At 45.7% G+C, this 18,255-nt stretch overlaps 1 protein-coding gene across 9 annotated transcripts in view; it reads left to right on the top strand.

Annotated features, from left to right (window-relative positions):
• Positions 1–8,319, top strand: part of LOC119167586 (uncharacterized) — a 30,995-nt gene extending 22,676 nt beyond the window's left edge. For 6 of the 9 annotated variants that reach the window (XR_012884178.1, XR_012884177.1, XR_012884181.1 and 3 more), the window contains one exon: positions 7,947–8,319. Coding sequence is in view for 3 of the 9 variants with exons in the window: in XM_075866081.1 (XP_075722196.1) it covers positions 7,947–8,129 (183 nt within the window). In the remaining 6 variants the exon portion in view is untranslated. Of the gene's footprint in view, positions 1–2,650; positions 2,869–7,946 lie in introns of those variants that run through there. The other 3 variants (XR_012884179.1, XR_012884182.1, XM_075866082.1) reach the window with 1 other exon arrangement.
• Positions 8,320–18,255: the final 9,936 nt, after the last annotated feature.

Below are 18,255 nucleotides of genomic sequence, written 5' to 3'. Positions count from 1 at the left end.
TGGTAGCATGATGAAAAAACAGTATGTGAAATCACTTATTTGTGGTGTTTCAGTTTTGTATGCGCAGAGATATATGTTTACTGATTGATGATTGATTTGTGGGGTTTAACGTCCTAAAACCACTATTTGATTATGAGAGACGCCGTAGTGGAGGGCTCCGGAAATTTTGACCACCTGGGGTTCTTTAACGTGCACCCAAATCTGAGTACACAGGCCTACAACATTTCCGCCTCCATCGGAAATGCAGCCGCCACAGCCGGGATTTGATCCCGCGACCTGCGGAAGCGGTCAGCAGCCGAGTACCTTAGCCACTAGACCACCATGCCGGGGCGAGATATATGTTTACTGTCAAAAGAAACCAACGCTGCTCATAATGCCTTCTAGCACGTTTGATTTTTATTCCTGTGGTGTCATCAACGCTCTTGTTTTTGTGGAGCGTAGAATATGCGGCCGAGAATATGTTTACACTTCGCGCACCTACTTAAATCAGTTTGACATCCGCGATGTGTTTCTTTGTTGAAATGTTTAGAAGACTAGAGGTGTCACTGTGAACATGACAATAAATGTTTTACATCGGCGCACAGTTGTCGACAAATAATTGGGCCCCAGTTTGCGATTGCCCCTTTCAATGTTAGAGCTGAACACAGCGGTCACTTGATGTCGCCACGCTAAAAACGCAACTCTGGTAATTCTTGCACACTTTATTGTTTAAGCCGTACCTTTAGGTTTACATAGTGCGTGCGAATATGCATAAACTTTCACTTTCGACGCGCTTCGAGATGAGCCCTACCGAATTTGACTTTCACCTTGCTTTTCTACAACCATAATTTCCACCAAAGGTTAGTCATACCGACCAAGCCCGTACAAGAGTTATTGGCGCTTCTAGGTTTTTAAAGACACAATTTTGACGAGTAAAAACGACAATACAGCACAGCTGTGGCATCATTTTGCCTAAATAAAGCCTTTTTTATTGCGTACGGTGTCCGCGCAAGAAGCGACAAACATCGATGCAACGCGCTTGCAGCACTTCCACCAAATGTACGCCTCCCCTCACCGACAGCCGCCGGTTGAACTCACCGGCACTTCACTGGCACTTATGCGAGAAAATAGACACGTCAATTTGTGTGCTTACTGAACCAACATGATAGCGTGATGTTTCTGGCGCATTGAATTCGTTTTGGACGAGCCGTTATGTAGTTGTTCCTAGCGACAGAGCAACAGCTGTGTGCTGGCACGACTGCGGTGTGCGTTGCACAAAAAACATCAAAATCAATTGTGTGGGCATATCTATCGAATGAGCATAGAAGCGTCATAAAGCCTGAACTGATATTGTCCTTTAGAAGGAGCGAAAAACGGATATTAATCTTGGCAGTAACCACCAATATACTCCACCTGCTCCTCAGTCCACTAAGTTGTTTTTTTTCTTTGTGGTTGTAAATTGTAACTAAAACATAGCTATGTTGCCATTATTCCAGTGGCAATCATCACAGGCAGCAGTTGTTCGTGTTTATCAAATGTGCAAATTTTAGTAGCAGGTGCAGATCCCGTCCCTCCCGAGTAAGCGACAAGCAGAACTGAAGTTATACAGTGACTTTGTGAGTTGGCTACTTTTTTACACCCACGTTGCCATCCGGTGACGTGGCGCAGTCAAGTGTTGCCCCAGGCGAATTTGACAGTGCGAAGGAACGCTAACATGGTTGTATCAACCTGCAGCGTACCTGGTGGTGTTTATGGCTTTCTCCGCGAAGTTGTACTTTCTTGTAGGTTTCTGTCAGTGCGGTTTTCACTTGAATACTTGGGTCAAGTCTGACGTAGAAAGTTGTACAAGGACCTATGTGATGTGTTTTTACCAGTGCCTTTGTATCGGTCCCTTTACAATGTATGCCATGGCCACACTGTACTAAAGCGCGTCAAGGCGATGAAAATATCGCCGGGTGCTAAGAATTTCTTTTTTAAATTACATACCGGTACGCTGACCGTCAAAACCTGGATGGCTGCAAAGGGGTTTTACGTTCCTTGGGGCACGCATTGCATAATATGCAGAAAGGAGGAGACAATTGAGCATGTATTCACTGACTGCTGGGATGCTATCTTTCTTTGGGACGTGCTCCAGCGCACGATCAAAAAAGACTTCCCCATTGATGCATATGGCATCCGCTACTTGCAAATACAAAGTGACGATGGTACCCCATATGATATGATAATGCTTATGGCTCTTCATAGCATTTGGAAATCCAGGATGGCAGCCATGCACTTTGATGTAGATGCACGAGCGCCCACCCAGTACTTCAAAGAATATATAAGAAATTTTGTGGATGAACAAAAGTTGCAGGAATTCACCCCAGAATGGTTGCCGCGCGTCGAATTACTATCGACGATAAAAAAATTTTAACAGATGCGTGGCCACATCATTTGAGCCAAGGTTTTTACAATGTTTTGGATTGTGTTGTGTAGTTATCTGTTAATATGTGTATTGTTTACGTGAGCCGAAGACAGGCAATAAAGAAAAAAAAAGGTGACGTGGCGCAGTGGTTAGTGTGCTCAGTTAGAGATTCGTAGGTGGCAGGTTCGATTCCCCGCTGTTGCACCTTTTTCTTTTGCGGGTGCTTTCTGCAATGTTTTTATACAATTATTTTTATTATTTCTTTAGTGGCAGCTCGTCACGGTGGTTCTGACGCTGCTTCGCGCTCCAACATTGCCGGCTGGAGCGTGACATGCCCCACCTGCTTTACCATACGCCACCAAACACCATGTGCCACCAACACTTCCACCACCAAAATCTACCACCATGGTGGATAGTGGAATCCCCAATTTTTATGGTGGAAGTTTTTTCAATGGCATTGTAATAAAAATTTTAATTGAACAAGACCATCGAGGACCTATTGCGATTTGAACCCGGGTTTCTTGCGCGCCACTCCAGTGTTCTTCCACAGATCCTCACTGCCCTAACAGAAAAAAAACGAATGGTGGGCATGGTGTAAATCATCACCCACCATTATAGTGGATCAATGTAGTGGGTGAATGGTGGGAAACGTCCACCATGGCTCATGGTGGGATATGGTGGGTGCTGCAGTGCCGGCAACGCTTGAGCGCGAAATGGCGTCAAAATCACCGTGACGAGCTGCCACAAAAATAAAAAAGAATTGTATAAGAAACGATATAAAAAAACACCCGTCCCGTAAAGAAAAGGTGCCACGGAGGGTTGAACGTGCAACCTGCGGATTCTCATTTGGAGACACTAACCACTGCACCATACCAACATGAGGTTGGTTGTGCGTTGTGCGTTAAATAGTTAGTTGACATACAAACTTACAGTTCAACAGATGTTTGTCGTGTATTCGACATAGACGACATCTGCACCTGCTACTAAAATTTGCACATTTATTAAACACAAGCAACTGCTGCCTGCAACGATTGCCACTGTGTTAATGGCGCCAGTGCTATTTTTTTTTACAATTCACAGCTGCAAGAAAAAAACACAAAGTGTACTGGGGAGGAGCTACAGTTTACCGGCGGTGTCTGCCAAGTTTAATATCCGTTTTGCGCTCGTTCCAAAGGCCGACATCTCCTCACGCTTTATGACGCTTGTAGGCTCATTCCATAGATACGCCAACCTGATTTATTTGATTGAGTATTGGGATGCTTTTCGCGCAACGTAGAGGGTGGTCGTGCCAGCTCAATGCTGTAGCTCTTTCACTATAGCAACAGCTACATAACGGCTTGGCCAAAACAAATGCAGTGTGCCGGAAACATTACGCTATCATGTTGGTTCCCCGAGCATACGAATTGCCACGTCTGAGTTCTCGCATAAAAGTTGGAGAAGTGTCGGCGATTGCGACCGGCGGCTGTCGGCGAGGGGAGACGTACGTTCTCTGGGAGTGCTTGAATTGCGTCGCATCGATGTTTCTTGCTTCTTGCGCGGACACCATACACAATGAAAAATGCTTCATTTAGGGTAATTGATGCCATGACTGCGCTGTATTTTCATTTTTATCGTCGAAATTGTGTATTCAGAAACCCAGAAGCACGGATAACACAATTGTATGGGCTCGTTCGATAGGCCTAACCTTTGTTGGAAATCATGGTGGTAAAACATGTAGTGTACAGATCCCAGCTTCGTACGCTATATAAATTGCCCGCCGTTATGAGCCCACCAATCGTCTGCTTACTGTTTCCCAGCATTATCGCAATGGTGGGAAGAGTTTCTCAGCTTGGTACACCATGTGGCCCACCATAATAAGCACCACTCACCATATGCTTAGGGCTTCCCAGCATTATCGGAATGATGGGCAGAGTGTCCCATGACTGCCCACTATCTAGCTTCTGCTTTCCACTATCATTTCCACTTTACCCATCTTCTGTACACCATACCACCCAGTATGTCCCGGCATATCCACCATAATTTCCACTACCTCCCAACACATCCATCATAATTTCCACCATGCCCACTATTTTTTCCACTACACCCAAAACATTTTCTAGTATCCACCATGTCAATTTTTCCGATAGGGTGGTGCTTCGTTTCTCATACATGACGTTTATTACCCATGCAGTTTACGTATATACATAGCGTACACCATACATAAGGCCGCTTTGACAAATTTACAATGGGCATTAAAAAGCCAATTCCATGCAACACAACGTCTAAAGGGTCAGTTGAGGCGCACACCTCATGGACTTTGTATACCCGCCCGGCTGAAACTGCAGTTGGTCAGAAAAGTCTCTTATCTGTGCAGTCATTCATACAAAGTGGCACCGCGAAGACACCATTGGTACCACATGCCTGTAGAACATGCGAACTTTCCATAAACAATGCATGCCCATTAATAACAGCATGTAAACTGGAATATAAAAGCATTTGGGTGGTACACAATAACGAATAATATATTATCCCATAAGAGGATGGCGTTTTTACAACTATTAAATCAACGTTAATTAGGCTTTGAAGTATTATTCACATAAAATAAGTACAATTTGTTTGCAAACAGTGTTTGCGAACCCTTAGCTGAAAGCTAGTATTGGGGTCATTCACACAGCTATAATTATAAAAATACACATTATTCAAACGAGAAATAGTGGATCAAATGCATACACGCACACATCTATGTTCAATTGTTTCTTGAACATCACAGAGGCGGTTAGTAATTGATGATACAAAGATGCCATCGGGGTTTAAGCAGGCTTTTATTCGAATTGTTTTCGTGTGCGCTTTGTGAAAAAAATTCTTGGTTAATGATGAAATAGGAATTTTCGTTACACTTAGAATCATGTCATGAGCAGACAATCCTACATATAGTGAGCGGTAAAGGGGGGTCGGAAATACCAGTTACAACACAGCACAATATAGATCTGTTGTTGAGCTAGAGAACAAATACTTATTGGAGAGTCTGGCTGTCAGAAAATGTACTAGTTGGTATACTTCTCGCATGAACCCTTGGGGATAGGGAGGCGATGAAAAATTTATAGATACAACTAAATTTGCAAGAAGATATACGAAATTCACTTGCAAGAATGTTCAAAGCAGTGGATGAGCCAATTCACGAAGATAGTAAAAACGCCACACCACCTGTTTAATAAAAAGGAGGAGGAAGGAAGGAAGAAGGAATAAAGGCGTGTACAAACCCAATACCACCTGCACAAACAGGTATGAAAACATGGCTCACCTCATTGGTTCAAAAGTTAATCACCAAATTAACTTAGTCAACATACGGGGAAATTTCTGTATATGAACTCTCATACGACAAATCATTTGCAGTACACGGAATATTTTTGTTGCTAGAAAGACTTTGCCTGAATTAGCTCTGGCAAAGATAGAAAACATAGAGAGGTTATGAGGTTTGCGTCACTCATAATCTAATGGTGGTTTTGGGGCGTTAAGCCCCACATATGAGAGAACATGAGAAATAAACGTCTGGGCATAGCTATTTTGGGTGGAGGAATACACGTTATTTCCAATAATGTTCACTTGATCGAAAAGCATCTAATGGAATGCTTAGCTATTTTTAGGGTGAACTCTAGACCATTCAATGTCCTAACTGTATGGGTTGGTTAACAAGTTCATGGGCCAAACCACAATCCGTAGTTTTTAGAAAAGATATTTCGCGCCTTCGAAATTTTTTCGAATTTTCCAATTGTTGACACCATAACTTTTATAATAGAAAGACCTGTTCCAAAGAATGCTAGGTTATCCGCATACGCCAATACCTTTGCCTTATCCCCATAAGAGCTGAATCCACAGATGTTACTAGATTTAATTACACTTGAGCACAGTGGCTTCAAGTAAAGAGCGAAAAGAATTCACGTTAACAGACAGCCTTCTTTCACCGACCAGTTAAGGAACATGGGCTTTCAAAGGTAGCCATTAACAATTAAACACGTTAAACATTTAGTGTAACACAGTATCACACTTTTAAATATAGTGTAGGCAAAGTGAGCATACTCTTAAACAGAAAACAGAAAATAACAGTGAACCCGATCAAAGGCTTTCACTGCGTCTACTTGTAGTATCGCCAGTTCTTCTTATGAGAGTGAACAATGTTCCAATACTGTGTGTGCAATATGTATGTTGGTCTGTATTGAGCGATGTTTTAGACCACAGGTCTGATGGGCATCAAAAAATTTGACATTGCAAATTGAAGTCTATTTAGTACCTTTGCAAAAATTTTGTAGTCAACGTTGAACAATATAATTGGTCTGTAGCCATCAACATGATGAATTTTTTTTCTATCTGAGTATTTTGAGATATAAACATTAAGGCTTTTAGCGAAACATTGAAGAAACGTCTTCAGACTGAGTTTCAGCTTGAAAATATTGAGCAGTACAGGGCAAAGTATTGATTTCTATGTTTTGTAAAACTCGCCGGATATTCCATCAAGTCTTGGGGTTTTCCACAATGCTAACTGCTCAATGGAAAGTTCTAATTTTTATATAGGGATTTATATTTCTTGTATAGCGATTAGACCCACATTCGCCATCAGTTAGAGGAGTCACAAATGACAATAACTGCGTCACCAGATCTTAATTTTGGTTCTCAGAAGAGGCGCTGAATAAATAATTGTAATACGTTTCGAATCCTGACATAATTTTACTGGAAATATTCACCATCGTTCTCCCGAATAAAGATTTGGTAAAAATTGGATTTTAGCAGTGGGATATTATTCAAGTAAGGCTTGGCGTTTGGTCCCCTCAGAATGTAAAATAACAGTTTTGTGAGATCAGACATGGGCACCTCTGTAACGTAAACCTTCATACCTCTCGAGTGTATTTTGGGCATTGGCAATTTAATCCGTATAACGTCCAAAATCATCACGCTTAAATTTATATAGGCTAGGAATTTTACAGAAAATTAGAACAAAAGATGCTGAAGCAAAATCTTCAAGATCCACGCTGGTGCTTGAAACCATGTTGTGCGCTGACCGAAGGCAGGCTTCTTTTCCAGAAAGCAATCGCATTGATCTGGCTAATAAAGCATTTCTAAACAGCAAAGGAAGAACCAGGCGTCATACAATGTGAATTGGGTACCCACTGGGTCAGTGAATGCTCGACACATTACAAAACCTTGAGCCATAACTCTTCAAATTCCTCAGCAGCAGCATCAAAACATTGCATAAATATAATCCTATTGTGTAGCGTGCACCAAGCTTCCCCAAAAAATGACAAAAAAGGGATTGGTGAATGCTGCCCTATTGCAGAAAGTTATCATATTTATAACGCAGTGGGTTCCCGGAAAGTGTTTTTGTAGTAGTTACCCAATTATTGTTAAAAAAGGCTCAAGCAATGCCACTGTTCGCTGTGCTAGGTTTCACTGTGACTGTGCGGCGCGTTCCGAGTAGGCCTGGTGGTTTTTCGTAGAAATGTTGAAAATTTCTGTTACTGCAAACACATGCAAAATACGCCACACTCAAGAAATGCTTGTACAGTTCTAAGGGCAAACTTTTCTATTCCAGCTAACGACAGCTCAAAGCAATGCAGTTTTTTTCAAGAAAGGAAGACTTGCGTCTATTGAGGAAGCTTATAGAAACATAGAGTCACTCCTAAAACGAAACTCTGAAACGCATGTGCACCACAAGGACTTCGCCGTCGTCGTTACTGGGAAAGTCAAGCAAAACTGCATCGTCCTGCTATTCTGACTGGCGGCTCGCTAAATTATACCTTTTTTATAAAGCACGGTTTCTGTGCGTTCCAGGAGACAGCTGGTGACCAAGTGGGGAGTTCCAACCAATGGAAAGTATTACAACGACCTTTTTACGCGAACCTACAGCACCCCTAGAGCCTTTTACCAAACGTTAGAGCATGATTAAAGTATATCGCTACATCGTGTTGGTAGGACCTCTTTCAGCATATTACAAGCGATTGAAAAGAATTCTGTCCCTTAACATTATGTGCGTAAGAAGATTCCTCGTGTTGCCCCACTTTACTAAAGGGCGTTTTCTTTTACGCTGCTTCAAACGATGCGCGTCGCTTTGTAGGAGAACACCTGCTGGCTTCACCGAGGGCTTGAGTTTCATTCATGTTGAAACTAACGTTTTCAACAGCGAAAGTTGTTATGAGATGACAGCAACAGTCAATTCTGGCACCGCAGTTGTCCGCCACCACCACTGTTCATAACCACTATCCCAAAAATAAAGAAAAAACTAATTAAATACAAAACATTGAGAACAGAGTGAGAACTTAACACGGGTCCTCTGCGAAGCAGCCCAGTGTCAATCATCTGTGGCATGTACCCGGTTACCAGCGTCACATACTCGCCCGTGAGTATGGGCCACTGTCTGAAGAGAAGTGTTTTACGACGTACGTGACGGGGTCGTGACATTATTCATGTCTTGACCAGCGCGTCATATTCGACAAGCCATCTTACCGTCCCACGCTAATTTTGGTTGACGCCAAGTTAAGGGAGTGACTACGAGGGAACCCAAACGTAAGCGGATAGATAGATAGATAGATAGATAGATAGATAGATAGACAGACAGACAGACAAACAGATAAATAGATAGATAGATAGATAGATAGATAGATAGTTAGATAGATAGATAGATAGATAGATAGATAGATAGATAGATAGATAGATAGATAGATATATAGATAGATAGATAGATAGATAGATAGATAGATAGACGATAGATAGATAGATAAATAGATAGATAGATAGATAGATAGATAGACAGATAGACAGATAGATAGATAGATAGATAGATAGATAGATAGATAGATAGATAGATAGATAGATAGATAGATAAATAGATAGATAGATAGATAGATAGATAGATAGATAGATAGATAGATAGATAGATAGATAGATAGATAGATAGATAGATAGATAGATAGATAGATAGATAGACACGCTACAGTTGCTGAAGTTTGCTAAGAAATGCTTCGCATATAAAATGGCGTTAACATGTGGAATAAAGTGGTTTAGAACAGTGAACTATTAGCCAGGTGTCACACAGTGCGAATTGCGTAATGAGTGAGTTGTTCAATGGTCCAACCGATTACAAAAGCCTTAGGCATGATTCTTCACTGTACTCAGCCACAGCATGAATAAAGTGCCCATATTACGTTAGGAGAGCGCTGTGGTTGCCATGCTTCCCCTGCATGTGCTCTTGTAGTTGCTTCAAGTTTGTTTGAAAAAGACTATACCAGCCGGTCTTCCGTCTTTCGGTGTAGCGATTCTGCACGTTTATTGCAAGCCGGGAGAAGTTTTTTGCAATTACTTCCTTTGTATCTGTCTCGAATTTTCGCTCACAACCATGGGTAGCGGCACTGATGCCAGAATTTTTCAAAAACAGCTTTTTAATGTTACCACGTTGATACTGTGAATACATCGCAGTAGCACTACAATGTCACTTCTGCACAATACAAACCCAACACAGTCTCGCGATAGACAAGGCAACAAAGCACGCCATACACCAAAATTCGGCACCATACAGACCAACAGAGAACTTTATTGAGGTCCTGAGGATCTGAAATGTGACGCCCCCTTTTGGGAAAAATTCGTTCTAGACGTGGGCTCCTACCACGTAGGGATCAAAAGACTGTGGCCCCCTCCATCTCACACGCCCTTTCGACAGGCCGAAGTTAAATCGTGAGGTCACCGCTGTTTAGGAGGTTCTCCTAGTCTTGTTTGTTAATCTCTGCGTCACATAAAGCGGGGCATTGCTATTACGAATTAGGTAATGAGCAATGCCCTCCACAACCACACATTGCGGTTTGAAGTTATAATTCAGAAGTGACCAAACGTGCCCCGTGCATAGGAAGTGACGCCGTTTGAAGCATCCTGAAACGCGCTGAGTGCGGTCGAGTATGTATAAGTTGAGGAAGTGGAAAACGCGCACAGGGATCTCAATGGTCCCTGACCTTGCGGAAAGTGAGTTGCTAGTCACTGTACGTTCCGGTGTCTCCACCTGCGAGTCAATATGACACATGATTTTCTGCTTTCATAATTTGTTGTGTTTTTCGATTAGGATGGTTTTATATTGGCTGTACCATCGTTACATGGCGCAACAAACCATGTGGGATCAGCCATCGATTGAAAAAGACCCTACGAACGAGAACAATAAGTAGTGAGCAGAGTACTTATATAAACATCGCGAAGAAGCTCCAGCACACATAGTATACGCTTCCGAGAACAATCGAGAAACGCTTCCCTTCATCTGCTAAGAACAGTCGGGAGGGATATTTTCTGTTGAAAATGTATTGAATAGTTCAATTCTACCTAATGAATAGTTTGACATGGAATACGCGGCATCCCTGGTGACAGAGGTTGATAATTTGGCTGTTTCATTCTAGCTGGCATCGAAGCTGCAACCCAGTTCTACACTGCGAATCGCACTTTAAGTTCTTCGCGGACTTTTGACTAGGTGTCGCCTGGAAGCTAATGGGAGCTGCTGAAATGTGCTGGTTCATCTTCGTAGTCATTAGCTAAGCTGAGAGCCAATTTCAAAAAGCCAATATCATAAAAACAATGCCAACAGCGAACACATCCACTCGTCTCCGTATTTACGGAGTAATCAGAATGAAAAGTAGCGCGATAAGAGGCCCGCTATGAGGAACAACTTAAAGTGAATGAATTTTCAAGCTTGTGTAGTTCGACAAAGCATAATTTTTTAGCCAAAATTTATTGTGAACATGGTCTTTCTCCTCATTCTTTTTCAACTGATAGTGTGAATATTACGCCGGGTTATCATTTTTTGTGCCCGCATATCGACTAACAAACACCTATATTGCGCTATTGATCCTTCTTTTAGAGAAGAACGAGAAGAACCAACAAGCTTCGAAACACACTTACACTCACCACACAAATACACACACACACACACACACACACACACATATATATATATATATATATATATATATATATATGTTGTGAGCATCATTACTCGATCCATCTTTTCATCTGTACATACTCATCATCACCACTCCAGTAAGGTTGTGGGGTACATACTCGAGACAATAAAGAAGAGTCTTGAGGGTACTGGACGCCATCTTACAAGTGGTGGAGAGTGCTGCCCGATTCCCGCGTCCTCTCGCGCTCTTGGACAATCCCTGCGTCTTCTAGAACACAGCCCTGGAGCTCCGTTAAGGCCGCCGCTTAAACGACCTGGGTTCGCTAATGTGGCAAGCCAACCAGCCCAGCGCAACAGCTGCGCCACCGCTCCCACTGCCAAGAAACCCTTCTCACCTGGTCACCAGCCCTCAAAAGGATCCTCCGCTGTTCGCAGGACTTCCGGGTGAGGACTTGGAAAACTTGCTCGAGGAGTATGACCACGTGAGTGCCATCAACAACTGGGATGAGCCTGCGAAACTCACCCACGTTGCTTTCTACTTGAGCGGCGTCGCAAACCACGCTATCAATTCTTCGACATGGCCCGCCTTTATGCGCCAGCTCCGCCAGGTTTTCGCCAACCCGTCAGTGCGCTCGTATATTGCCAAAAAAGGCTTGGTGCACATTTTCAACGCCCCGGCGAGTCTTACATGCCTTACATTGAAGATGTCCTCGCCCTTTGCCGCCGCATCGACAACCTTATGGCGGAAAACGACAGCGTGCGCCACCTGCGGAAAGGCATTGCGACAATCGCTTTTAATGCGCTTGTAGTGCAGAATCCCCACAACCTCGCCGATGTTGTAGCTACCTGTCAGCGCCTCGAGGAGCTTCAAACCACTCGGGTACAACCTGATATGCCTGATCTCAGCTCGAGTCATGATACAGCAGAGCTGCGTTCATTGATCCGCTCTATCATCCGCGAGGAACTTCATGCACAGGCTTCACCTCGCCACCTTGATATTCGAACGATGCCACCTGCTTCTAGTTTACGCGAAGTCGTGAGGGAAGAACTGGCCTTGATCACAGGCACACCAGTTCCGAGCGCAGATCCCGTGCCCATGCCAAGTTATGCTCACGTTGCTGCAACGACGCCTGCGCCCCACTAAAGCCTGGCCTCGATGACTGTCACACCAGTTCCGAGTTCTTATCCTGTGGCCATGCCAACTTATGCTCAGGTTGCTGCTAGGACACCTGCACCCCAGCACAGCCCAATGCAGCTACCAGCGCCCGATGTGCATGGTTCGCTCAACTCGCTCGCACCGCGACCATCTTCCCAGCCTAACACCTGGCGCCCTACACGACCGACTTGCTTTTATTGCGGCATCCGTGGCCATATTTCAAGGTTTTGCCGACGTCGTCAACAAGACGAAAGACGAAGCTACGGTGACTATGAACGGGACGACTTCTACCCAACTGGACCACCATATTGCCGACAGTATCAGAACAGCACACGCCGGTCGCCGTCTCCGCAGAACTTTGCCTCCATTGGCAGTTCCCGTTTCTCACGTCGTCGCTTACCTTCACCGATGCGGCGTTTCTCCTCTCCCCTTCGACCTTCTACTTCGATTCCCGACCACCAACTGGAAAACTAAACAGTGCAGCTTCGGGAGGGAAAGCTGCATCTTTCGAACTGCGTCAAACTCCTCCAGACGGCCCATCAAACGTTTTATTGGTGTATGTTGAAGGTATACAGACAGAGGCACTAGTAGACACAGGCGCATCACTTTCCGTAATTCGTGCAGACTTTTGTGCCCACTTGAAAAACGTTAGGACGCCCTATGATGGCCCTCCCCTTCGTTGCGCAGATGGAGTCCCTACTCAGCCTTCAAGTCTTTGTACAGTCCGCGTTATCATGGACGGCATCCTTCACCACATTCAGTTTCTTGTACTTCTTTTTTGCACTCAAACAGTCATTTTAGGATGGGACTTCCTTTCTTCGGCATCAGCTTTCATATCGTGTCGTCAGCGAGTAATTCATACATCAGCTACTGAGAGTTAATCTGATGTCGATCCATACAGCTTCCGTTTCGTTGCTGCCGCGGATTGTTTCATTTCGCCAGGAGATGAACGAATTCTCACGATCACTTCGGACACTATTGTTAACGGTGACGTGTTCATTGCTCCATCAGTTCCCTCCAAACCTGCGGGGCTTACCATTACACCCGGCCTTGTGCGGTTTAACGATGATAAGGCCTTTGTCACCGCCTTGAACCCAACTTCATCGCCAGTGATGCTGCCCCAGGGCACTGCTCTGAGCTGCTTCGCTTACAGCGAGCCTTTTTCGCTGCTTCCTCTTCACGCAGAATCACCGCCTTCGTCTGCTACAACCGATACCAAGGCAACCACTGCTGCTTTAAATGCTACCATAAGTCCTCACCTCACTGCTGAGCAAAAGACCTCTTAGACCTTCTCCAAAAGCGCAGCTTTTCGTTCGACGTACATTCCAAAGTTTTGGACTGCACATCTGTTGCAGAGCACAGCATCGAAACCGAAGGCAGCTCCATAGTGCACTGCCGCCTACACCGTCTGTCTTCGGCGGAACGTCAAATGATTGAGGAAAACGTCGCCGACATGCGCAAACGGGATATTATTCGACCATCATCCAGCTCTTGGTCGTCTCCTGTGGTGTTGGTCCGGAAAAAGGATGACTCTGTCCGCTTTTGTGTTGATTACAGAGCGCTAAATAAGATAACGAAAACAGATGTATATTCGTTGCCACGCATAGATGATGCCCTGGACTTCTTACAAGGCGCAGAATATTTCTACAGCCTTGACCTTCAATCCGGGTATTGGCACATACCTATGCGCGAAGAAGACAAGAAGAAAACAGCGTTTGCAACGCCTGATGGTAGTTATAGCGCGAGAACAAAACGCCGACACAGAGACAAGAAGGACACGAAAGTCCGTGTCTCTGTGTCGGCATTTTGTTCTCGCGCTATAACTATCATCATCCCATACCAACTAGCCCAAGCTGCCACACGCCAGATGGTCTTTACGAGTTCAACGTCATGCATTTTGGCTTATGCAACGCTCCAGCAACATTCGAGCGCATGGTAGATGCTGTCTTACGTGGTCTAAAGTGGAAAACCTGCTTATGCTGTTTTGACGACATCGTAATTTATTCCTCTACTTTTCCTCAACACCTTAGGCGTTTGGACGAAGTTCTTACGTGCATTTCGAACGCTGGGCTTCAGCTCTATACAAAGAATGGCCACTTCGCCAGCAGGAGCATCTAAGTATTGGGTCACCTTGTCAGCAAATATGGCGTTCGACCCGACCCCGACAAGGCTGCTGCCGTAATTAATTTTTCACGTCCGGGCAATAAAAAACAATTGCGAAGTTTCGTGGGCCTGGTGTCTTACTTCCGCGGCTTTATCAGTCACTTTGCTGCCATTTTGGGGCCGTTACACAAGCTTCTGACGTCAGGAACGGCCTTCACTTGGACTGACGAGTGCGAGTGTGCTTTCCGAGCCCTTAAACGTGCTTTGACATCAGACCCCATCCTCCGTCACTTCGATGAGAGCGCACACACTTTCCTTCACACAGATGCCAGCGGCCACGGAATCGGTGTCGTCCTTCTCCAGCGCGACGACAATTTACGTGAGCAAGTAGTTGCGTATGTCAGCCGCGCACTAACACCTGCAGAGCAGAACTACTCGATAACAGAGCAGGAATGTCTTGCTGTCGTTTGGGCCATCCAGAAGTTTCGACCTTATCTGTATGGACGCCACTTCACTGTCATTACCGACCACCATGCCCTATGCTGGTTGTCCTCGCTGAAGAATTTGTCTGGGCGACTCGGTCGCTGGATACTCCGTTTGCAAGAGTACACTTTTGACGTTGTGTACAGGTCTGGCAATCAACATCAGGATGCCGACGCTCTCTCTCGCTGCCCTTTGCCACTTTCATCTCCAACCACGCATCCTCGATGCCCCTCAGGTGATCAAGCAGCTTCCTCTGCACTCACGTTATCACCCCTGGCAGTTGCTGGGCCACTATCTTCAAACAGCAGCGCTCAGTTTGCCGCGTGCCAACGTGACGACCCATATTGTAACCGCATCATCGGGTACTTGAATGACTCGCCTTCTCCACCTAATGCCAGACTACGTCGTCAGCTACGGCAGCTCAAGCTAGACAACGATGTCCTGCAGCGCTATACTTAAAATGCGGATGGGCATCGGTGGGAGCCAGTACTTCCCCGTTCACTGCGAAAACAAGTTATCGAAGTACTCCACGTCGATCCATCAGCTGGACACTTGGGATTTCAGAAGACCTACAACCGCGTTAGGAGCCGTTTATTCTGGCCTGGTCTTTCTACTTTTGTGGCTAATTATGTCGCTTCTTGTTCACTGTGTCAACGCCGGAAATGACCAACTTCTGCTCCTGCTGGATTATTACAACCCATTCTATGTCCCGATACACCTTTTGTCGTTGTCGGAATAGACCTCGTCAGACCACTTCACGTAACGCCAGCGGGCCACTGCTGGATCGTCACAGCCGTCGATCACCTCACACGATACGCGGAGACCGCTCCTCTACGCACTAGCTCCGCCTCAGACGTTGCCGCCTTCTTTTTAGAAGCCATTGTGTTGCGTTATGGTGCACCTCGCACGTTGTTGAGTGACAGGGGCAAGGCCTTCATGTCGACAATTCTTGACGAAATTCTAAAAACTTGTGGCACAGTTCATAAGACCACATTCGCTTATGACACGCAGACAAATGGCCTGACAGAGCGATTCCACCGGACTCTAATCGACATGATATCCATGTACATCGGACCAAACCACAATAACTGGGACAAAATCTTTCCGTTTGTAACGTTTGCACACAACACCGCTGTTCAACGAACCACCGACTATTCACCTTTCTTCCTCGTCTATGGTCGTGCGCCGACATTTACTATTGACGCCTTTTTCTTCAATGTAACGACAAAAACGTCCAAGACTACGCCAGAAAACTTCGTATCCAGGCTCGCTGGCGCACGGCAACGTGCTCAACTCAACACGGAGGCCAGTAAACTAGACCGCAAGCAACGATATGACAGCTTTCGTCGAGATGTCACCTTCCGTCCTGGAGATGAAGTACTATTTGGACGCCTGTTCGTACACCCGGATTGTGTGAAAAGTTTCAGTCACGCTTTCTCGGACCTTACGTTGTTAGTGAACGAACATCTCCTGTCCATTGCCTTGTCACTCCCGTCGAGGGTTCCTCGGACCGTCGTTACTGTGCATCCGAGGTAGTTCATGTTTCATGCCTTAAACCTTTTGTTCGCCGTACCTTTCCCGTCTAAATCTCGGCCGGGTCGGCCAATCAAGTGCGCAGGGAAATAAGTGTGAGCATCATTACTCGTTCCACTTTTTCATCTGTACATACTCATCATCACCACTCCAGTTTAGGTTGTGGGGCACATACTCGAGACAATAAAGAAGAGTCTTGAGGGTACTGGACGCCATCTTACAATATATATATCGCCATCAGCATAAGCTCGTGCTTGCTGCGCTTGGCCGGATGTTGCTGACTGCTTCACCTTCTGCGTTCTGCTCTGCAGATAAACCCCGTTACAAGTGGTGGAGCCCGCTGGGTTTCCATGACCCTGAAGCTTCGGAATCGCATTTTACGATCCATTATGCCTACCGACGCAAGTGCCGCTCCAACTCCTCCACTGGCACCGCCTACTGCTCTCAGCGCCAGTTCTCTGCGTCTACGAGATCTTCCTGTTTTCTCAGGCACAGATGACAAGGACGTGGACGACTGGATTTCAATGTACGAGCGAGTGAGTACTCACAACAACTGGGATGACGCCGCCACGTTGTCCTACGTCTTTTTCTACCTGTCGGATGTGGCCAAGCTGTGGTTTAAAAACCACGAAGCGGAACTCCCTACATGCTCTGTCTTCAAAACGAGCCTCACACAAGTTTTCGGACGGCCTGAGGTACGCAAACGCCATGCCGAACAACGCTTGCATATTCGGTCCCAGAAGCTTGGTGAGAATTTAACAAGCTATAATAACGACGTTCTGGACCTTTAGAAGTGAGTCAACGAGTCGATGTCCGAAAAGCTGAAGATCAAGCACATCATGAAGGGCATTCAGGATGACGCTTTTCAAATGTTGCTTTCTAAGAGTCCTCTCACTATCCTAGAACTGACCGAGTTATGCCAGAGTTTTAACGAGTTGTGCAGGCAACGGCTTTCCACCCGACGTCCCTCGGTGCTCGACGACTGTTTGTCCAGCCTGTCCACCCTTGACATAGGAGAAGACCATGCCACTCTTCTCTCGATAATCCAAGACTTCATCCGCGCTGAGGTCGCTCGTGAGATCTCTTTGATGTCCTGCGTACCTGATCAACCACGCAGATTGACGTCTACACTCCGCGACTTCATTCAAGACCAAGTCGCACAAGTTCTTCCTTCCGCCCGTGAACCGCCGCCAGACGCCGCACCTTTCACGTATGCCGAGGCCGTTGCTCGACCTCGACAGCCTGCGTTCCAGCCAGCGCCTATGTATTCGCCGCCACCCTTTCCGCCGCCGACCTATTCACCGCCGCCTATGCCGATGCCACCTCGGCCGCAGTTTTCTGCCGCCCAGCCGCAAGTCGGAGTCTACTCTGACCAATGGCCGACCTACGACAACCGTCCGAAATGTTTTGCTTGTGGCATTGTTGACCACGTGCCACGTTATTGTCGTCGTCACCACGCTGCTCAGAATATTCGGCGAATGCCCTCTTTCGACCCTCAGTTTTCTTCTATGCCTTCAAGCCCTCCTTTCTCTTCATTTCCTTCTGATAGTCCACGCGGTCCCACCCGCCGCTCCCTATCTCCACGTTGACGTTCGCCTTTCCCTATGCGTCGCCGTTCTGGACCAACCGACCAGGGAAACTAACGGCCGCAGTTCCCGAGGCACGAACTGCGTCCCTGTCACCATGCACAAGTCA

Source organism: Rhipicephalus microplus, chromosome 6 (assembly GCF_043290135.1).
Source record: "Rhipicephalus microplus isolate Deutch F79 chromosome 6, USDA_Rmic, whole genome shotgun sequence".
Classification (NCBI taxonomy): Eukaryota; Metazoa; Arthropoda; class Arachnida; order Ixodida; family Ixodidae; genus Rhipicephalus; species Rhipicephalus microplus.
Note: the sequence above shows the minus strand (reverse complement) of the source record. Positions and strands in the feature narration are given on the sequence as shown.